The sequence below is a fragment of the Plectrocnemia conspersa genome, unplaced genomic scaffold (genome assembly GCF_051122295.1).
Source record: "Plectrocnemia conspersa isolate PC_06_02 unplaced genomic scaffold, ASM5112229v1 ptg000014l, whole genome shotgun sequence".
Lineage (NCBI taxonomy): Eukaryota > Metazoa > Arthropoda > Insecta > Trichoptera > Polycentropodidae > Plectrocnemia > Plectrocnemia conspersa.
The window spans coordinates 88,145-106,562 of NW_028277178.1; the positions used below are offsets into that span (position 1 = coordinate 88,145).

Sequence of the window (18,418 nt, forward strand, 5' to 3'; positions counted from 1 at the left end):
ATCAAATCCTACTGAAAAAGTCATATGCGAAAACAGTTATGTAACTTAATTTTCATTGAAAAACAATTTTTGAAATTTGTTTTTTAATAAAAAACGAGCGTTAACTAAATGCCAAGTCGAGCTTTTGCGCGACTTGGCATTTAGTTAACGCTCGTATTTGTGTCCTTTAAAAGATATAGACTTGAATTTTTAATACGAAATAGAGCTTTTTAATATACTTACAATGCTGTTAAAAAAAAATTTAATTAAAAAAAAAAAAAAAAATTTAAAACACGTTTAGTGTTATCAGTCGATCGACCCACCATACATACGCTTATAAGACTTGCAATATAGTTAAGCCAGTGTGAGCTTGTTTATACATATTAAAAGTGGAATTTCTGTGACAGTATAGAATTCTTAACCGTCCTGTTTATGTTTGTTAATAAAATCAAATCTGTCAATGTTTATCAATATGGCGACAAGTATAAAAATTTAAGCACTCGTAACTTAGTAGGTTAAAATTTTAACGAAAAGATCATAATTGACAAAACGTTAAGAAGCCTAAACTTTTTAAAAAAAAAATATAAAAAAAATAGTTTTTTGCTTTAAAACAAGCGATGTTTAAGTTCGATCGGAACCCTATACTAGCCTTTTTGAGACTTTCAGAAGAGTTAACGCTTTTAACTGCTTGGTTTTAAAGATTAAAATATACATTTTAAGTATCGTATAGAACAGCTAAGCATGCCTATATGTTTTGTATTAAAAAAATATATTATTTTTTTCTACAAAATGGCGGCTAATGTAAAAATACAAAGTGTTATAACTTTGCAAAATGATATCCTACTGAAAAATGTCGTAGGTTATAAGTGTTTAGAAGCTTAATTTGCATTTAAAAACTATTTTTTAATATTTTTTTTAATAAAAAACGAGTCTTACGCTTTATTGGGCTTTTTTGCGATCTGGCATATAATCAACGCTTGTATTTGTTTTTTTTTTAAAGATATAGACTTAAATATTTGATACGAAGTTGAGCTTTCGAATATTCTCACGATACCGTTTAAAATAATGAAAAGGTTTAAAATGGCGACAAATATAAAAACTAAAGCACTGATGTATTGTTAATATTGTAAATAATTGTCTATATAATTTTAATGTAAAATTTTATAAATTAAATTTAAAAATGGGTTTATTTTAATTTTGTATTTTATATTTGATGCTGGCAGCACCGGTGCTAACGTCAAAGTGACGTGCGGGTCCTCGTGGTCGAAATGGAGCGGGAAACGGCCGCCGGAATCTGCGAGTACTGCAGCGAAGGCCCTCGCATCGAAGCTCTGTTTAAAGCCAGATACTCCGACTTCCAAGTGAACGAGATTTCGTCGGACGGCCGCGTGGCGCAGCTGAAGAACCTCGAGCCGCCGACTAAGCCTCGGAACGACGGCGTGGCGGAAGATGCGCCAGCGTGCCTCGCGCCTGCCGATTGGGAGCGCATCGGATCGCTAGCCCGATCTGAGAGCGACCCGACCCCCGTCGAGGTGAGATTTTCCTACTTTTCCTACTTTCTTATCGACTAAAAACAGGTGACAAAACTCGCCGCAGGTGGACGCCGCTCTGATGGACAAAGAGGACAGAAAGCGGGTTCACGACGCAGTCAAGAGAGCGTTTCGAGGTAAAGTGGTCGGTTCCACTGTCACCCTTCGAGATAAGAGGATGCTGACGTTCGCCGCTCGCGGAACGGAAGGTGAGATATTTGTATGTACATATATTGATTTGAGGTAACATTCACGAATCTCTCCGGAGAAACAGGAAGGACGGACAGGCGTCAGCGGTGGGAGTGGAGCGGTGATTTTGTGCACTTTGTCCTGTACAAGGAGAATCGCGACACCATGGACGCGGCCGGAGCCATCGCCGACAGGCTGCGCTTCAAACGGTTTAAACTAGTCTCACTCTCACTTTCCTATCTCGCTTTCTTTCTCACTCACTGGGCCGGCTCTTTCAGCGTCGACCCGGCTTACTTCGGCTACTGCGGGACCAAAGACAAGCGCGCCAAGACCTCCCAGTGGTTCAGCATAAAGAAGGTCGAGCCCAAGCGCATCGCCGACGCCTGTCGCGGACTACGCGACGTGGCCGTCGGCGACTTCTCCTTCAGCGGACGCCATCTGAAGCTCGGCGACTTACGCGGAAACAGGTAAAGGGCGCCTCTCGCTTAGATTTAGAATCGGGCTAACCGTGCTCTCGTTTAGATTTAGAATCGCACTGAGAAATCTAACGGCGGAGCGCAAGACTGTCGAGAAGTCGCTCGATAACTTCAAAACTTCCGGCTTCGTCAACTACTTCGGTCTGCAGAGGTTCGGCAGCAGAGTCGACGTACCGACTTACGCTGTTGGCAGACACATCTTGAAGGAGAACTACGAGGAGGTCTAATTTTTTGGTGCGGTGCCTTGCCGATTCTGTCCCATTTTTGACACTGCTTTTTCGACTCTCAGGCCGTGAAGTCGATTCTGGAACCGCACGGTAAATGCTACGAGACGTTGGAGAGGTATCGGCGGAACGGCGACGCCAAAGCGGCCCTGGCCGACTTCAGAGGCGCTAGAACGTCGCCGGAAGCCAAGTTGTTGAGATCTCTGTCTGACGACGACGGTCGGAGAGACGGGCGAGACCCGTACGTGTCCGCTCTGAACTCGGTAATTTTTTTGTCGCGCTTTCAACCCCGCCTTTCCTTCTACCTTCGCCTTTGGTTTCAGCTACCTCGCAATATGAGACTGCTCTACGTTCATTCTTATCAATCGTGGGTGTGGAACCGTTGCGTCTCGGAACGTTTGAGAAGATTCGGTTTGAAATGTCACCCCGGCGATCTCGTCCCGATCGATTCGATCGTAGCCGACTCCCAAGGTAATCCAAAAATATTAAATGTAATTTTTTTTTTAATTCATGAACTAAAAAATCTTTCCATTTTGACGAGTGAACCAAAGTTATATATTTCTGGTTATTTTTCTCCTGATATCTGTTTGTCTCCTCTGATATTATCTGGAACGCCTTCAAAATTGTTCAAACTTACTGGAGGGCTATATTCTGACCGATCCGATGTCGCATCGAGGATATCTTCTTCTGAAGATTCTGTAAAGACTGATAAACGCACGACGCGCGGTTTTGCACTCGTGTGGACTTAGGGCCCAAAACTACTCCAGAATTACTGTCATCGTTGATGTATTCTTTATTTTCGCTAGAAGTTTGGGAAAGATAATCTTTAAAAGTTTCTTCTTCTAATGATTCTTCTCTTTCGTCCGTTTTGTAATTATCACAGTGAAAATCGCAAAACAAAATATTTGCAATTTTAAACTCGGTTAAAAATATTTTATGTTATTTAAAATTACATCATGTTTATAAAAAACAATAGCACAATATAATATTACGAAAAAGCGCGGTAAAAAAAAAAGACGATAAAATTCGAGTTATTTTTTTCTATTACTTACGGCCTTCCAATGTATTAATTAATCCCTAATCTGAGGTTTTCTGCCAATACTTGGACCTACGCTTACTACCGGTCGGGAGTCACTGAAGTAAGTCATCGTTGTCGATATGATGCCTGAGAAACTAAAATCAAAACATGTAACCATGTATCGACAATTTTCGCTGTCAAAGTTGTACTGTCGTGCAAATATCCCCGCCTAAATCGCCCTTAAAGTGTTAAAAATAACGAATCTATCGTAGAGGTCACAAAGTTTGATATTTATTGTTTTTATCATGAGTAAATATATTTCACCGTAATTTTATCATAATCTATCATTTTTATTTTTAAAATATGTATATTTGGTGATTCTAAACACAAATTTATTTTTTATAAAATTGGTATGCGATCCAGTTTGCCATTTACTGACATTGGATCGTTAATTAATTAAAAGGTTACGATGGTTTAAAAAATTAAGTTTGGGTTCTAATTTTCGCAAATAAGCCCCGCCGGACAGCTCCAATTTTAAGAATAATACTCGGCATTCAATGTGTTAATTAAAAAGTTAAATTGTTTTATATTCACACTTTCTGAAACTTAAATAATAAGAATAGACAAATTAAAAATTATTAAATTGCCTAAATTTAAAATAATATCAAAGGGGCAAAAGTTGGCCAGTCAGTGGGCGTTTTTTTTTTTAATATTTCTATTTCATTTATTATAGATTCATAGTACAGTAAAACCTCGATAAAACGGACTTTGGATATAACTGACAAAATATCTTACATCTAAAATCACTTGTAATAATTAGGATAGGTAAAAAATACATTACTGCCATAAATTATCTATTCCATTCTCATATAGAAAAGTGTAAATTTTAAAACTACCCGTTTCTAATCGATGAACTTTTTAACTAATTTTTCACAAAAACAGTTAAATAAGTGCGATTTTGTCGTAAGGATATAAAAATAAAACTACCATTACAGCGACAGAGGCGGAGGAAGCCGAGTCGTCGGCGACGGCCATTTCGGAAGAAGAAGTCAAGGAAGCGCCTAGGGTGAAGGCTCTGACGCGCGAAGACGTCGAATCGGGAAAGTACACCATGTTCGACGCGGTGATGCCTTTGCCGGGCTTCAACGTAGAGTACCCTTCTAACTTAGTAGACTATTATGAAACTCTACTCGGCGAAGACGGCTTAAAAAAAGATCTAAAGAATAAAAACAAGTGAGTGTTTATTCGGCCGCCCTTCGACTGCAGCCGGTCGCTAATCTTTTTGCAACTTTTTAGAGGATACAGCTTAGGCGGCGCCTACAGACGCGTCCTCGCCGAACCCGAAGAGCTATCCTGGAAATTTGTCAAGTATTCGGACCCGACGGCCGATCTCATAGATTCGGATTTAGATGCGCTGAAGAAGAAGTCGCCGATTGCAGACTCCCCGGGTGCGCATGCGCGACGCGCTGTATCGTCATACGCTACGATGCTCATTGAGACTTATTTTATGTACCAGATGGGAAGTACACGGCGCTACTGCTCACGTTCGACCTTCCTTCCAGCACCTACGCCACGATGGCTCTGCGCGAATTGCTCAAGATCGACACCTGCGGCGAAGTCCAAGCGCTGCGCAACGATTATCACAAAGACGAGGAAGCGGACTCGGCTCTCAAGCGGAAAAACGAAAGCGAAGATTGCGACTCGAATAATAAAAAGAATAAATCGAGTGACTGAGAATGAGCTTTTTCATCATTTTTTACCATTAATATCGACGAATATATCCTAAAAATAATAAGTGAAATCATGCTCGTAATTTTATAAATAATCCTTGCGACAGTTTGTATACTAATTTAATTTTAAATTTGCTTTCATCGTTTTTATTACTAATTAAAGTTATAAAATTTAGCAATAGAAATAATCAGTTATGCCCAAAATAGTACTTGTTAATTACATCGGCGCCACGTTCAGAAACCAGATTGTTGTGAGCATTTCTAGCTTCTGGCTCTTATGTCTGAAAGCGGCCAACGATATTATATATATATATTATTATTTATTTACATGCGATGTACGAATGTTGCAAATATATACAATTTTGTCAGTTTCGAAACGTTCATTTGCTGTTCGTCAGTTAAACATGTATGAATCTACTGGTGAAAATGTATTTGGATTTCTTCAGTAAAAATATAACTTCATCGAAAAATACACATTCACTGTAACATTTACACATCGCATGTAAATAATCACATAATTTTACTAGTAGTTGCCAGATAACTTATATTTTCCCTTGTAAAAATATCTATCTACCGACGAAAGTGTATTCCGAAATGAATTGATTCGAGACTGTTTTTTTTTAATTTCTTTGAAGAATAATCTGATAATATCTGGCTTAAGACTGATTTAGACGATGCCAGTCACTGGGTGCCAGCGACTGGCACCATGTAAACGCTTAACGCCAGTTACTGGAAAAACCAGTGCGCCACTAGCACGCCAGCTCCCTTCTCCACCGCACTGGCGTAAGGTAAATATCACTGTGTAAACGGCACTGTTACCCGCCGTCCCTGGAACGTCAAAGACGAGTGAAAATTTCATGTAACATATATAATACTGGCATTTAATGGTTGGAGTGAGGAAGAAACGGTGAAATTTGTACAATTGTACCGTGATCATGAAAATCTTTGGAACGTGTTTAGTCGAGAATATCGCAATCGTGAAGCGAGGAGTGCGTCTCTGCAAGCCATCGTAGATGAAACGAATGTTACAAACTTTACAGTTAAGTATGTAGCTAAGAAGATTGAAGCTTTGCGGTCAACGTATTATTTGGAATTGGCGAAAATTGAAAAGAGTAAAGCTAGTGGCGGAGGAAGTGATTTTGTTTATTAGTCTTCACTCATGTGGTTCAATAATATGCTTTACATCATAAAAATAGAAAACGTGAAGGAGAAAGAAACATTCAGTAATTTGGTGAATAATCAATATAATAATATATTTTTTAATATTTTACATTTTTATTCAGTTTTTATATTTTATATAAGCTTTATTAATAATTTCAAAAAATGACCTACACCTTAAAATAATTACTATTCTGTAAAGTTACCAACTAATAAAGGTGATAAGTTATCTTCCAACCATTCAGAAGTGGGAATAATGCATGATAGAATGCACTGACTGATGTAAATGGATACGGCTCGGTCAAATGATGTACAATATATTACATTTTAACGGTCAATACGTTAATCAAGCATTATTGTTACGTTTGTTATGGCCGAAAAAAAAATTCTCATCCGTTTACTAAATCGTTCTATCTTGCCACTCAACCGACCACTCTCCAGAGAAATACTCCTTGTATATCTCTCTTACTTGTTGGGCAATCTTATTAGGCCTTTTGTAATTACGTGTACCCAAAATACTTGGCAGCTGAGATATTTCAGATCTCCACAGGTACAGGGGCGTAATACTATAGCGGTTACAATATCCTCATAGTCACAATTTCCAGGTGGTGCGTAAGAAGTAGACGATGTTGTGCGAAACCAGTTGTGAATGGCAAATGCAGCTTTTACCATTTTCGTTGTTGTTTCAATTTTTACTGCCAAAGCCTGACCAAAAACACGGAAGCGGCTGACCAATATACCAAATGCATTTTCAAGGATTCTCCGTGCTCTAGTACTTATGTAGGTAGTTGTATATTCTTTCCTCCTTAGTCAAATAAAGTTTTGAATATGGTTTCGTGAGATAAGTTTTTAAGAGAAAGGCATCATCCCCACAAGTACTCCTCCTTTTGGGAGTAACGAATAATTTTCCAATAAAGAAGGACAATAATGTTTGCACCCTTGTAGTTGTAATATTCACTTCCTGAACTCGGGGGTGCTTTAATTAGTACGTGTTTGCCATCGATAGCTCCACAGCATCTGGGAAAGTTCCATCTATCGTTAAACTCAACTTGAATTTCCTCCCATTCTTTTTCATTTTGTACCTGAAAAAAACTGTAAAATTATTTTTCAATCAATAAACTACTTACCGATGAAATTCAAAATATAAGCAATTTAAAAAAACTTGATTTTTTATGCAGTTAGTATTGTGAAAAAATCTTGTTTCATCCATCCGGTACCGATTTTGTTCAACATAATCTGTTGTTTTTAGGAAATTGCAATCCAAGGGACAACTGAGGCACACGCTGATCTAAACACTCCGACGAATTAAAATATCGAAGAGATGTTAATGACGAGTGAAGCAATCTCGCGTGCGAACATGCAAACTTTGCAGCAGCCTACGCGTGCAAGGAACAGAGGTCAAAAATGATGGTTCGAGGCCATAACTGATGCTGTCCGAGAGCTAAAAGATTTCAATTAAAACCTGAGTACGCCGACTACATCGACCACGATAACCAAGAAGGACGAGTGTGACATAATGGGGAAATATGTTGCTATTCAGCTGCGTGAGCTACCAGTACATGACCGGTTGCGAGCAAACCTTGTAATTCAAAAAGCACTTATGGATTTCCGGTTGACAAATATCCGTCCAATACCCATACAATCTCCGTTGAGCATCTCATCTAGCGGACCTCATAGTTCTGCTTCTTCTACCTTGGATATATCATTCAATACTTGTACACCGTAAACATGCACAATTGAATAGAGTACAAACAACGATGTTTACAACTCGGACATAATAGAAGCAGCGATGTGCGGTTCTGATATACATTACCTTCACGAATGATCATGCACACCACAAAAAAAATATATTCCTTGCATTTTACTACATTATTACACTCGCATTTTTTCTGATCATACTAATATGGGCATCACTACTTTTTGAGATTTAAAATACATACAATGATCGCGTTTTATTGCTATTACTACACGTTTATAATAGATACTTTTTTTTGTATTGCAGTGTTTGCTAGTAAAAATTGTAACCTGTACAATCACTATGATGAACTTTCCTACACTTTTTAAAACTTTCTATATCGACCTCAAATGTGTAAGTACAATGTTCTTGAAAATTAAAAAAATCATATGGCGTAATATGTTTAATTATTAAGTTTAAAGTTTGCTTATACTTAATTTTAGATAATCCTTCAATACGAAATAGATAGCATCGCATACTTCAAGAATGGCGGATCATTGACAGGCGACCACTGGAATGCCAGTCGACTTCCAACTGGCATGCCAGCTACTGACAGCGTGTAAATCAGCCCTTAGAATCAAAGACGTCACTTGAGCTTTTTCCAGGGGGGAGCAAAAGTTGGCCACTCAGGGGTCACTTTTTTAATGTTTCGATTTCATTAAATAACGGATTTTTCTGGCAAATGACGTCCCTGTCGAGAAATATACTAATTTTACATTTCGCGACCTCCATAAAATATGTTAGGTTTTTCGTGAAATTTTAACCCTCCCCTATGTCATGGTGTCATTCCCTGTACGTCGCGTAGAGGCAACAATATCATAGTTAGTATAAAGGCGCGTACACACTAGGCCAACGAACGACAACCGACGTATTGGGGCGAACGTTGGTCGCCAACGCATCGGCATCGACGTTCGGCCTCTCGTCCTCGTCAAACCAAGGAATTCGGTCGTGTGGAATCGCGGTTGGCTCTGAAAACTCGTCAAAGTTGCTACCATTTTTGTTAATTATAACTTAATAGGTATTATTATAAAGTGACGTTTTAATTAAAAATAAGAACAGGATTTATTTTACTGCAAGACCATAAAGCTGAATTGGAATATGGGCTGTGGATTTGTCTTTCGCATCGGGCACATTACCTTCTAAAAGCTAACTTATCAGTGAAATACAAACGTCTAATCTTTTCAATTTTTTTATATTCACAGTTCATAAGCATTCTAATACAACACACACAGACGAGGCAAATTACAACGAACGATCGGCTTGGCGTCTACACTAGGAGAATAGTCTTCTATATTTGTGTGGGAGTGATGCAGTTCTGTATAATATTCGTAAATTATACATTATATTTCTGTTTCAGGAAAACTGGTGTAGTCGTCATAAATAAATATTTTTCTGGCGTTGGTTTATAATCGAGCTTTTTAAAAATTGAAGGCGCGGACATGGCCGAGATAAGCGGCGTCGGGGGCAGCCGGCTTCGACTGTCGGCGAAGACGTCGGAGGGAGCGGTCGCTGCCGGATAAGGACATGGCCTACTCGAGCAGTGAGTGAAGTTTTATTTATCGCTGTCATCGTCGCTGACGCCGAATGTGACGCTGTCTTTTATCGGTTCGTAGAATCGGTGTTCGCGGCTCTTCCTCGCACGCAGAGGGGCACGCCCCTGGTGCTGGGAGGAGACCCCAAAGGCAAGAACTTCCTGTACGCCGTCGGCCACTCGGTAGTCATCCGCAACATCGACGAGCCGGCGCTGTCCGACATCTACACGGAGCACTCCTGCGCCGTCAACGTGGCCAAGTACTCGCCCAGCGGCTTCTACATCGCCTCGGGAGGTATGGCTCGCGCTCGCGCTCTCCACCCCTCCCCTCCCCCCGCCCACTCTACGTCTTTACATGTCACCCTCGCCCCTCAGACGTTTCCGGCAAGGTGCGCATCTGGGACACCGTCAACAAAGAGCACATCCTCAAGAATGAGTTCCAGCCGCTGGGCGGAACCGTCAAGGACATCGCCTGGAGCGCAGACTCTCAGAGGATGTGCGCCGTCGGCGACGGACGAGAAAGGTAATATACGCAAATAGACTACTACTATTTTCTATTTATAAACTATTGGTGGTGGTTGTATTGCCAGTTTTAAAAATTACTTTTCGACATGTAGGGTCTTCAAAATTACAAATTATATTTATAAGCCGACGTTATATTTACGTTTACGAAATATGCGTTCATATATCATCTGCCCACGGTCAAAATTCTATATTTATAAAATATCAAACTAGCTGCACGCTATCTTATGTATTTTATCTTTTTTGATCGTCAATTCCAGATAACAAAATTTAATATGTAATCGTAATGAATTACATTTACAAAAAATTATTTTTAAATTTCACTTAAAGATTCGGACACGTGTTTATGTCCGACACGGGAACGTCGGTGGGCGAGATCAGCGGCCAGGCCAAGACCATCAACTCCGTCGACTTCAGACCCTCCAGACCTTTCCGGATCGTCACCGCATCCGAGGACAACACCGTGGCTGTGTTCGAAGGGCCTCCCTTCAAGTTCAAGTGCACCAAGCAGGTACCGGACCCTTCTGACTTTGGGCTCGTTCCCTTCTGACTCTTACGCACTTTGCAGGATCACTCTCGATTCGTGCAGGCCGTGAGGTACTCGCCGGACGGTTCCGTGTTCGCGTCCGCGGGCTTCGACGGTAAGATATTCCTGTACGAAGGCGCTACCTCGGAGCTCAAGAGTGAGGTGAGACTTCCGCCCGTTCGATAGACGTTCAGCGCGGAATCGTCGCTCACCGTGTTTACCTTTTGTCGCAGATCGGCAGTCCCGCCCACAAGGGAGGCGTATACGGCTTGGCCTGGGCCCCGGACGGCCGACGCCTTCTCAGCTGCTCGGGCGACAAGACCTGTCGACTGTGGGACGTCGAGACCGCCCAGGTCGTATCCGAGTTCGTCATGGGAACGACGGTCGACGACCAACAAGTTTCCTGTCTGTGGCAAGGTCCGCACTTGCTCAGCGTGTCGCTGAGCGGCTTCATCAACTACCTGGACGTCAACGACCCGTCCAAGCCCCTCAGGATAGTGAAGGGCCACAACAAACCCATCACCGCCCTGACCCTCGACGACGACAACGGGGAAATCTACACGGCCAGTCACGACGGTTTCGTGACCAAGTGGAACGCCGAGACCGGTAAATTTACAACTTAAAAATTGTCATCTCCGTTACTGACAAATCCTCTACTCTTTCAGGCGAGAACGACCGCATCGGCGGCGCCGGACACGGAAATCAGATAAACGGTCTGAGATGCTTCGGGGAACACGTCTACTCGTGCGGAATAGACGACTCGCTGCGCAAGGCGACCCGGGGCTCCGGTTCGGAACCCGGTTCGTACGGCGGAGAAGCCGTCGCTCTGGGCTCTCAGCCCCGCGCCATGGACGTCTATAAACAAAAGTCTCTGATCGTGATCGGCACCGTCAAAGAGGTGAGCGCCTCGCTATATCTCTATTTCCGAACCCGAATTTCACCGTCCCGACTGTCGCAGGTGTTGGTGCTGTCGGGCGACAGGAAGGTCTCCTCGTTGACGGCGTTCTACGAACCGAGCGCCGTGTCGGTGAACCAGACCAACGGCGACGTCGCCGTCGGAGGCGCTGCGGACAACAAGGTGAGCTTAAATCTGTCCAATTCTTGCGGAAGGGATTTTTTTTATACCATCCTAATTTTATAGCCTTTTCTAAGAAATTAAAAATAAAATTTGTCTACGACCCTAATTCGACTGATTGTATTTTTCATTTTTGTTGATGATCATTAAAATGACCAAATAGTATTCTTCTTAATTCTAGTCACTTTTTTGCAGATTAACCACTTAATCGCTATACTCGCATGGACGAGTTAACTCGCAAGTTTTAGTGTTGACTTTGATTTACCATACGGTCAATGCTCCCCATGAACTCGCTTACTGAAATTTTATTTTATCGAGTTTCCACCTAATTCAATTTATTCGAACCCATGTGAGATATGGTATTTAGACGTTACTTTGTATGTTTGTATTGTATTTATATAATTTTTTCCTATATTTTGGTTACGAATTTGCTTTTTAACCCTTTCTATGCTACAAATAAGTATATAATTAGTCACTAACTAAAAGATATACTCGTTAACTGATATTTATGCTTGTTTTGTTTGCTACTCATTAATGCCATATAGTAAATTGATTCGTTTGTGTTTGTTGATCTCCAATTTCACCCAAACCTACTGTAAAACATTAAAAATAATTTAAAAACGCGTTTATTTTACAGGCGTTGTTATCATTTTGGCCGAAATTTATGTTTCGAGTAATCTAATTGTTTTTAAAATAAACATAACACTATATTTCATGTTTTTACAATGTAGTGTGTGAATTCGTAAAGAAATTATCTCTTATCCTCGCATGTCAATCTGTCTATCTTTCAAAACTGCCTTCCAATTTTACAAAAAATAATTTCAATAACATAAAAAGTCACTACTGAAAATATATATTATTATAAGTTCAAACAATTTAAAAAAACACTAGTACTTTGTTACAAAAAAATGTGCACAAAAATAACTGAAAACTGAAATGAAAAGGTCACGACAAAGAAAAAAGAAATGTAAAATTTGTCAGAAGACACATTTCAGAAAAATAATCCAATTTTCTTTTTTTAAATTCATAAAGAGATAATAAACTAACAACATATTCAAGTAGTCACTCGTTTCGCTGATTTGGTGACCAAAATACTTATTACGTGCGGCTGAACACACTGAGTGTTAAACATACCTCTGCATTTTGTTTCGTATTATTTCGTACCGTTTCTTCCGAGTATTATCGAATCGATTTATGTTTGTGTAATGTTGGTTTACGTCGGCCGTATATTTATTTTTGTGTTTTATCTCGCACTGGTGATTTCCGTCGTCCGGATTTATTAGTAGTGGACGAATTCGATTTGGCCATTTAGACTACTACAAAAATATAATAGACCGAAAATATTCTATAGATATACATAATTTAAAAAAGTGGTTAAATTCTGAGCTCTCATTTTAGGTCCACATATACACCCTGCGCGACGAATTTCTGACGCCGGGGCCGGAACTGAAGCACCTGGGACCTATCACCGACTGCAAATACAGCCCCGACGGAAAGTACCTGGTCGCCTGCGATACCAACCGCAAAGTGATCGTATACTCCGTCGAAGATTATAAGGTGAGAATGCGCCCCCCCCCCCCCCCGTAGCCTTTCCCTCGAGCTCCGATATTAACTTTCCGTTTGTTTTTCATGCTCTCTCCGACGGTTTCAGCCGGTGAGAATCTTTCGAAAAAAATGTCTCCCGCTATATTTGCGCTGTATTAACTCGCTTCGTCTTCCAGCTGGCTCACAATAAGGAATGGGGATTCCACACGGCCCGCGTCAACTGCGTGGCGTGGTCCGACGACAGCAGCCGGGTCGCCAGCGGCTCTCTGGACACGTGCATCATCGTATGGACCCTGAGCCAACCCAACAAGCACCTGATCATCAAGAGTGAGTTCTCTCCGGTACGCCGCGCAGAAACTAACCGTCTCTTAACTCTCGTTATTTTCCAGACGCCCACCCTCAGAGCCAGATCACCTCCCTGGCGTGGTTGGATAACGAAACGATCGCGTCGGTCGGCCAGGACTGCAACACCAAGCTGTGGACCGTTCCCGTCGCTTAACCTAACTTATTATCGCTTTAATTTGTATATTACGCTACGAATATAATGTAACTCGTGTACGTTTTTGCGGCTGCGATTAAATCGCGTCCGTCGACCGATAGCCAAAGACTGTACATAAGCGTGCGCAAAAATGGATTAAAAAAAGCAGCACTATGCGTAATAAAATACGTGTATTCTCAATAAACATGCGTAACAAGATATGCGCGCGTAACTGCCAAACGTTACTATACGATTGTGAATTAATTATAACATAATATTATATTATATTTTATAAAAAATATATACGTGATTTTATATCGAAGGTCGCTTTTCATTCGGCGTCCGATTATCACAGTGACGAAACGAGCCTAAAACTAGATAACGACAGATAAAATAAAAATCTTCAACGAGGACTAGCGTCGGATCGTCGCGGTTCGCAAAAGACGAACCGCCGATCGGTTGTACTATGAATGTCTTTCGGCGGCGTCTCCGCGGTCGTTCGATCGGTCTTCGTCAGTTGTCTCCGTCGGGATCGCGGAAGGTCGAACCGTAAGGAGCGTCGGCGTCCTCGGAGTCGAAGGGCTCGCAGGCGGACGGAGCTTCGGGAAACGCGAAGAAGTCGACGGGAGAGTCTGCGACCGCCGGAGACCGAGCTGCCTTGCAGGGCCTGCCGACTCCGTGGGACGAGCTCAGTTGCGGGTGTCTGTAGGAGACGTGCTTCCTTAAAGCGTCGCGGCTCCTGGAGACGTGGCTGCAGGCGACGCAGGCGTGCCTAGCGTTCTGGTGGGTTTCCAGATGCACCCTCAGGTTGTATTGGTTGCTCAGCTTCTTGTGGCAGACGTAGCAGGTGGCGAACGGCTTGACGTCGGCGGAGGAGCCGTTGCGGCCGCTCCCCGAAGCCGGTGCCGCGTCTTCCGACGGTCGGTCCGCGTCCGTCTCCATCGAGTCTCCCCCGGCGAACGGGCGACTCTTCCCGGCGCAGAGCTTCGGTTCGGTCTTTACGTTTTGACATTCTGAAACGAAAAACGAACGATTGCTGTCGAGCTCCCTATTTAAAAGTTTTCTAATATTATTATATACAATGTATTATTTCACAATCGGTATGTTAAGAATTAGAATGGTTATGGTTTGGAAAACAACAACTCGTTCAGCGATGTAGCGGTGCAGAAACCCGCACGGCCTTAATTTTTGAACATCGGTGTGGACTAAAGTAAGAAACAGACCATCGGGTTGGGTTTACATAATCGTCGGTATTCAACCGACGATTGGGAGATATCGGGCGATGCAAAATACACAACTGCAGTGAGCGCATACATCGACACGGAGGACTCGGTGCTATCGCTACCGTAAGAAATCAGTTGGCGCAACAATGTTCCTCGAGAGGCATGATTTTCACTGATTAATAAAGGAAAACCCGTTCACAAATAACAATTCTATACGAACTGTGTGTCGAAATTTACAGGAAGATTATGGTAAATTTCATCGTCATACTAAACAATTCACAACATAATGGAAAAAATTTGAAACTGGAAGAGTTGGAGTTAGGGTAAAGCTGTTCATCATCGTGGCGCCCGTTCAGCCGAGAATATTGCTGCTGTGAGTGAAAGTTTTTATGGGGCGAAGAAATTCCTCATGTGATTCACGAGAAACCATTACATCCCCAAAAAGTGATGGTGCACATTGCGGTCAGGCGGCGTCATTGGGTCTTACGGTTTTGAAACGGTGAAGGTCAGACTAACAACAGTCAACGGTGAGCGCTATATATGCATGATAACCGATTATTTTTGGCACGAAATTGAATATATTGATGTGGAGCACATGCATTTCCAACAAGACGGTGCAACTTGCCACAAATTGGGGCAGCGTTGGACGTTTTGTGTGATAAGTTGCCAGGTCGCATTAATTCACATATGGCGGCGTCTACTGGCTGCCAAGATCATGCGATTTAACATTGTTGGATTTTTTTGTGGAGTAATGCTAAGTCGTGTCTACGCCGACAAACCCGAAACGTTGGAGCACCGAAAACCAACATCCGCCAAGTTATAGCCGAGATACCACCCAAAATGTACGAAAAAGTCATTAAAAGTGACCATTTAATTGATACTTTTCATAATTAATGAAATACATCAATTGTTCAATTAATCTAAAATGTTCAGAAACTGAAGTTGATTACCTTTATGTTATCATCTGGTTGCAAAAATCATAGATTTTTTAAAATTTACAGTGGTGTTTTAATAACAAAAAAATGTCAATTAAATAATATAAGCACTAACCATTTTTAATATTTGTATCACTATATTAATTGAATAATTATTAATTACGAGTATTATCGAGTCAGGCTATTTTTTTTTCTTCAGATTGCTACGTTCAACATTATGGAACATGCGTCTGAATCAAACAACTTTCCATCCCCGAAACTGATTAATTATGTTTTGAAACCGGGTAGCGATGTAAGAACTCTTTTGTAGCCATTGGAAATGATATAAAAAATTACAGGACACGAGCAGAATTCGACTGCGATAAAAATATATTAATAGTATTCTTCCAGTCCGAAGAATCGTAGAGATACAAATCGTCTATAAAGAGCTAACAAAAAGATCTTTCTTGTGATCATTTAAAAAGTTATATCATAACATATGCAAAAGTCATTACGTGCATATTGCGCGGCGAGTGTAAAACAGTAATAATTGCAAATTTTATTTTCAACGTATAACTGCAAACTGCAACGTGTCATGTAATTGGTAACTCTTCATCAAAATAATTAAAACGCTCGTTTTATGTATTTTCTACGATTCAAAGTAGTAGTAAAACATAAATAACGTTTGGTTTATTTTAAAAACAATTTAATGTTTCGAATTTACGTTATACGGAGTTATTATGGTTTCACACTCGCTGCGATATTTAAAAATGCAAAACTGTCATACTGTCTCAATTGTACGATAATGCGCTTGCAAACGGTCATCGGTGCCGATTTGACGAATCCGCTCCTACGTACCGACGTCGGGGACGAAATCGGGTCGGGCGGAAGACCGCGGCTCTTGGGCTTTCCTACGGTTGCACTTGAGGTTTTCCACTATCCGGTCGATCTTCCTGGTTCTGGATTCGGAGGTCGCTTCGGGAGGTTTGCGGAACGCGGACAGAGGGTCTTCGCCCTCGTCCTCTGGCGACGTCGCCTCGGACGGTCCGCGCCGAGGCGGTTCTTCCGGAACGTTCTGAAACGGACGGCGTGCGGTCAGAGGGGGATCGGGAACGAACGAAGGGCGACACTCACCCCGTTGAGGTCCGTGAGGCCGGTGATCTTGAGCGCCGCGGCCAGCTTGAGAAGACTCGGCAGCAAGTCGCGAGGCAGCGTCACTTCGCCGGCGTACATGAACGCCACCAAGCAGCACAGCTCGGCCCAGCCGCCGCCGAGCACCACCACCACGGGCTGCTGCGACGAGGACAGATCCTGGAAGAGACCGAAAAGAGGTCGTGCGAGAGAGCGCAGAGTCGGACTCGATTCGGTTCGATTCGTACCTTGAAGAGGTCCATGAAGTAGGGGCTGCAGGCCGACAGCACGATGCGATGCGCCCTGAGGGAGCGGCCTCCGGCGCACAGCGTCACGTCCGTCAGCTTCCCGGAGTCCAGCAGCGCCGGCAGACCTCCCAGCACGCTGCTCTGCACCGAAACGTCAGTCAGCTGCGTCGGGCGCTTGCGTCGGACGCTACCCGATCCCATACCTGGTGATTGTGCCAACGAAGGCAAAACTGCTGCTGCTCGGCGTCCATCTCGGAGACTCGTCCGTCGGCAGCGTCGTCGGTCTATTTCTGGCCGAGCGCAGGGCCTGGAGAACGCCTATTTCTAGCCTGGAGCCCACCTCGCACGTATAAATAACGCAGGGGGCGGGACGAAGGCGAGAGGGCCCGGTCCGAAAGGGCCGCGCGTCGTGGCTGCGCCCCCCGTTCGTCGCCGTCCGTAATCTACTCGACTTTCGATACGAACCGTTTGATAATGTGTATTCCCAATTCGATTCGAACGTCGCGGTTGCGCAACACTAGCGCCGACGGCGTCGCTCGAAAGCTGGGGGCGCAGTCTTATCGGAAACCATTATTATTCGCCTCTAAAGTCTTCTGAACAATACTATCTTCGCCAAAATAGACGACGACGCGATCGAGGCTAAACGACGTTAATAAACATTTATATAACGACTGAGCCAAAAAAATACTGGGGATTTTTCGAGACTGCTGAGACTTCTTGCGAGCTATGACGGACGTTCGTTTTGACGTTTAATTTTAATACCTATATGTACTTATAAATATTAATGTGGGTAATTTTTGCGGTTTTGTGATCGTTGCTCACATGGCAATTGGTCACAGAAGTAATACGAATATTAATCACAAAGCAAGTTGATCACAGATCGATCGCTCACAGGGTGGTTGCTCATATGAATATTGCTCACGCGGTTAAGTAAAATTATTTCATTTTAATATTAACAAGACGCAAAGTGAAAAAAAATCAATTGATTGAATTTTAAATACTTTTATCCGATTTTACAAGAAAAATCTCCGGGATAATAAATACTACTGTGGCGAAAGCATATGGATGATTTTAATAATGAAAGCTGCTGGTTTGTTAAACTATATTTCAATGAACAGTGATGGATATAAAAATAATTGTATAATAGATGATCGTTTAAAAATAAATAAAAACAAATTATTGAAATA

General features: G+C 42.1%; 3 protein-coding genes across 7 annotated transcripts; 2 read left to right on the plus strand and 1 right to left on the minus strand.

The window, feature by feature from the left end:
• Window positions 1-1,185: 1,185 nt before the first annotated feature.
• Window positions 1,186-5,152, plus strand: Pus7 (pseudouridine synthase 7). Of its 4 annotated transcripts, none has more exons than XM_088204806.1 (10): window positions 1,186-1,511; window positions 1,557-1,717; window positions 1,777-1,906; window positions 1,976-2,164; window positions 2,220-2,394; window positions 2,463-2,660; window positions 2,721-2,868; window positions 4,411-4,648; window positions 4,712-4,863; window positions 4,932-5,152. In XM_088204806.1, exons 2-10 carry the CDS (start codon window positions 1,591-1,593, stop codon window positions 5,147-5,149), a joined length of 1,575 nt encoding a protein of 524 aa, XP_088060932.1. In that variant the 5' UTR covers window positions 1,186-1,511; window positions 1,557-1,590; the 3' UTR covers window positions 5,150-5,152. The 4 variants fall into 4 exon arrangements, with proteins under 4 accessions (XP_088060932.1, XP_088060933.1, XP_088060930.1 ...); XM_088204807.1 differs by having other exon boundaries at window positions 1,783-1,906; XM_088204804.1 differs by having other exon boundaries at window positions 1,576-1,717.
• A 4,362-nt stretch (window positions 5,153-9,514) lies between these two features.
• Window positions 9,515-13,867, plus strand: flr (actin-interacting protein 1 flr). The gene is made up of 11 exons (XM_088204808.1): window positions 9,515-9,578; window positions 9,652-9,864; window positions 9,945-10,092; window positions 10,422-10,602; window positions 10,660-10,779; window positions 10,851-11,223; window positions 11,283-11,515; window positions 11,576-11,695; window positions 13,091-13,249; window positions 13,414-13,564; window positions 13,627-13,867. The coding sequence occupies exons 1-11, from the start codon at window positions 9,563-9,565 to the stop codon at window positions 13,734-13,736; spliced, it is 1,824 nt and encodes a 607-aa protein (XP_088060934.1). The 5' UTR covers window positions 9,515-9,562; the 3' UTR covers window positions 13,737-13,867.
• A 22-nt stretch (window positions 13,868-13,889) lies between these two features.
• On the minus strand, window positions 13,890-17,626 carry LOC148225875 (uncharacterized). 2 transcript variants are annotated; one of them, XM_088204810.1, is made up of 5 exons: window positions 17,435-17,626; window positions 17,232-17,372; window positions 16,987-17,163; window positions 16,711-16,927; window positions 13,890-14,728 (listed from the first exon to the last, which is right to left on the minus strand). In XM_088204810.1, the coding sequence occupies exons 1-5, from the start codon at window positions 17,480-17,482 to the stop codon at window positions 14,229-14,231; spliced, it is 1,083 nt and encodes a 360-aa protein (XP_088060936.1). In that variant the 5' UTR covers window positions 17,483-17,626; the 3' UTR covers window positions 13,890-14,228. The 2 variants fall into 2 exon arrangements, with proteins under 2 accessions (XP_088060936.1, XP_088060935.1); XM_088204809.1 differs by having other exon boundaries at window positions 17,232-17,525.
• Between the last annotated feature and the right edge of the window lie 792 nt (window positions 17,627-18,418).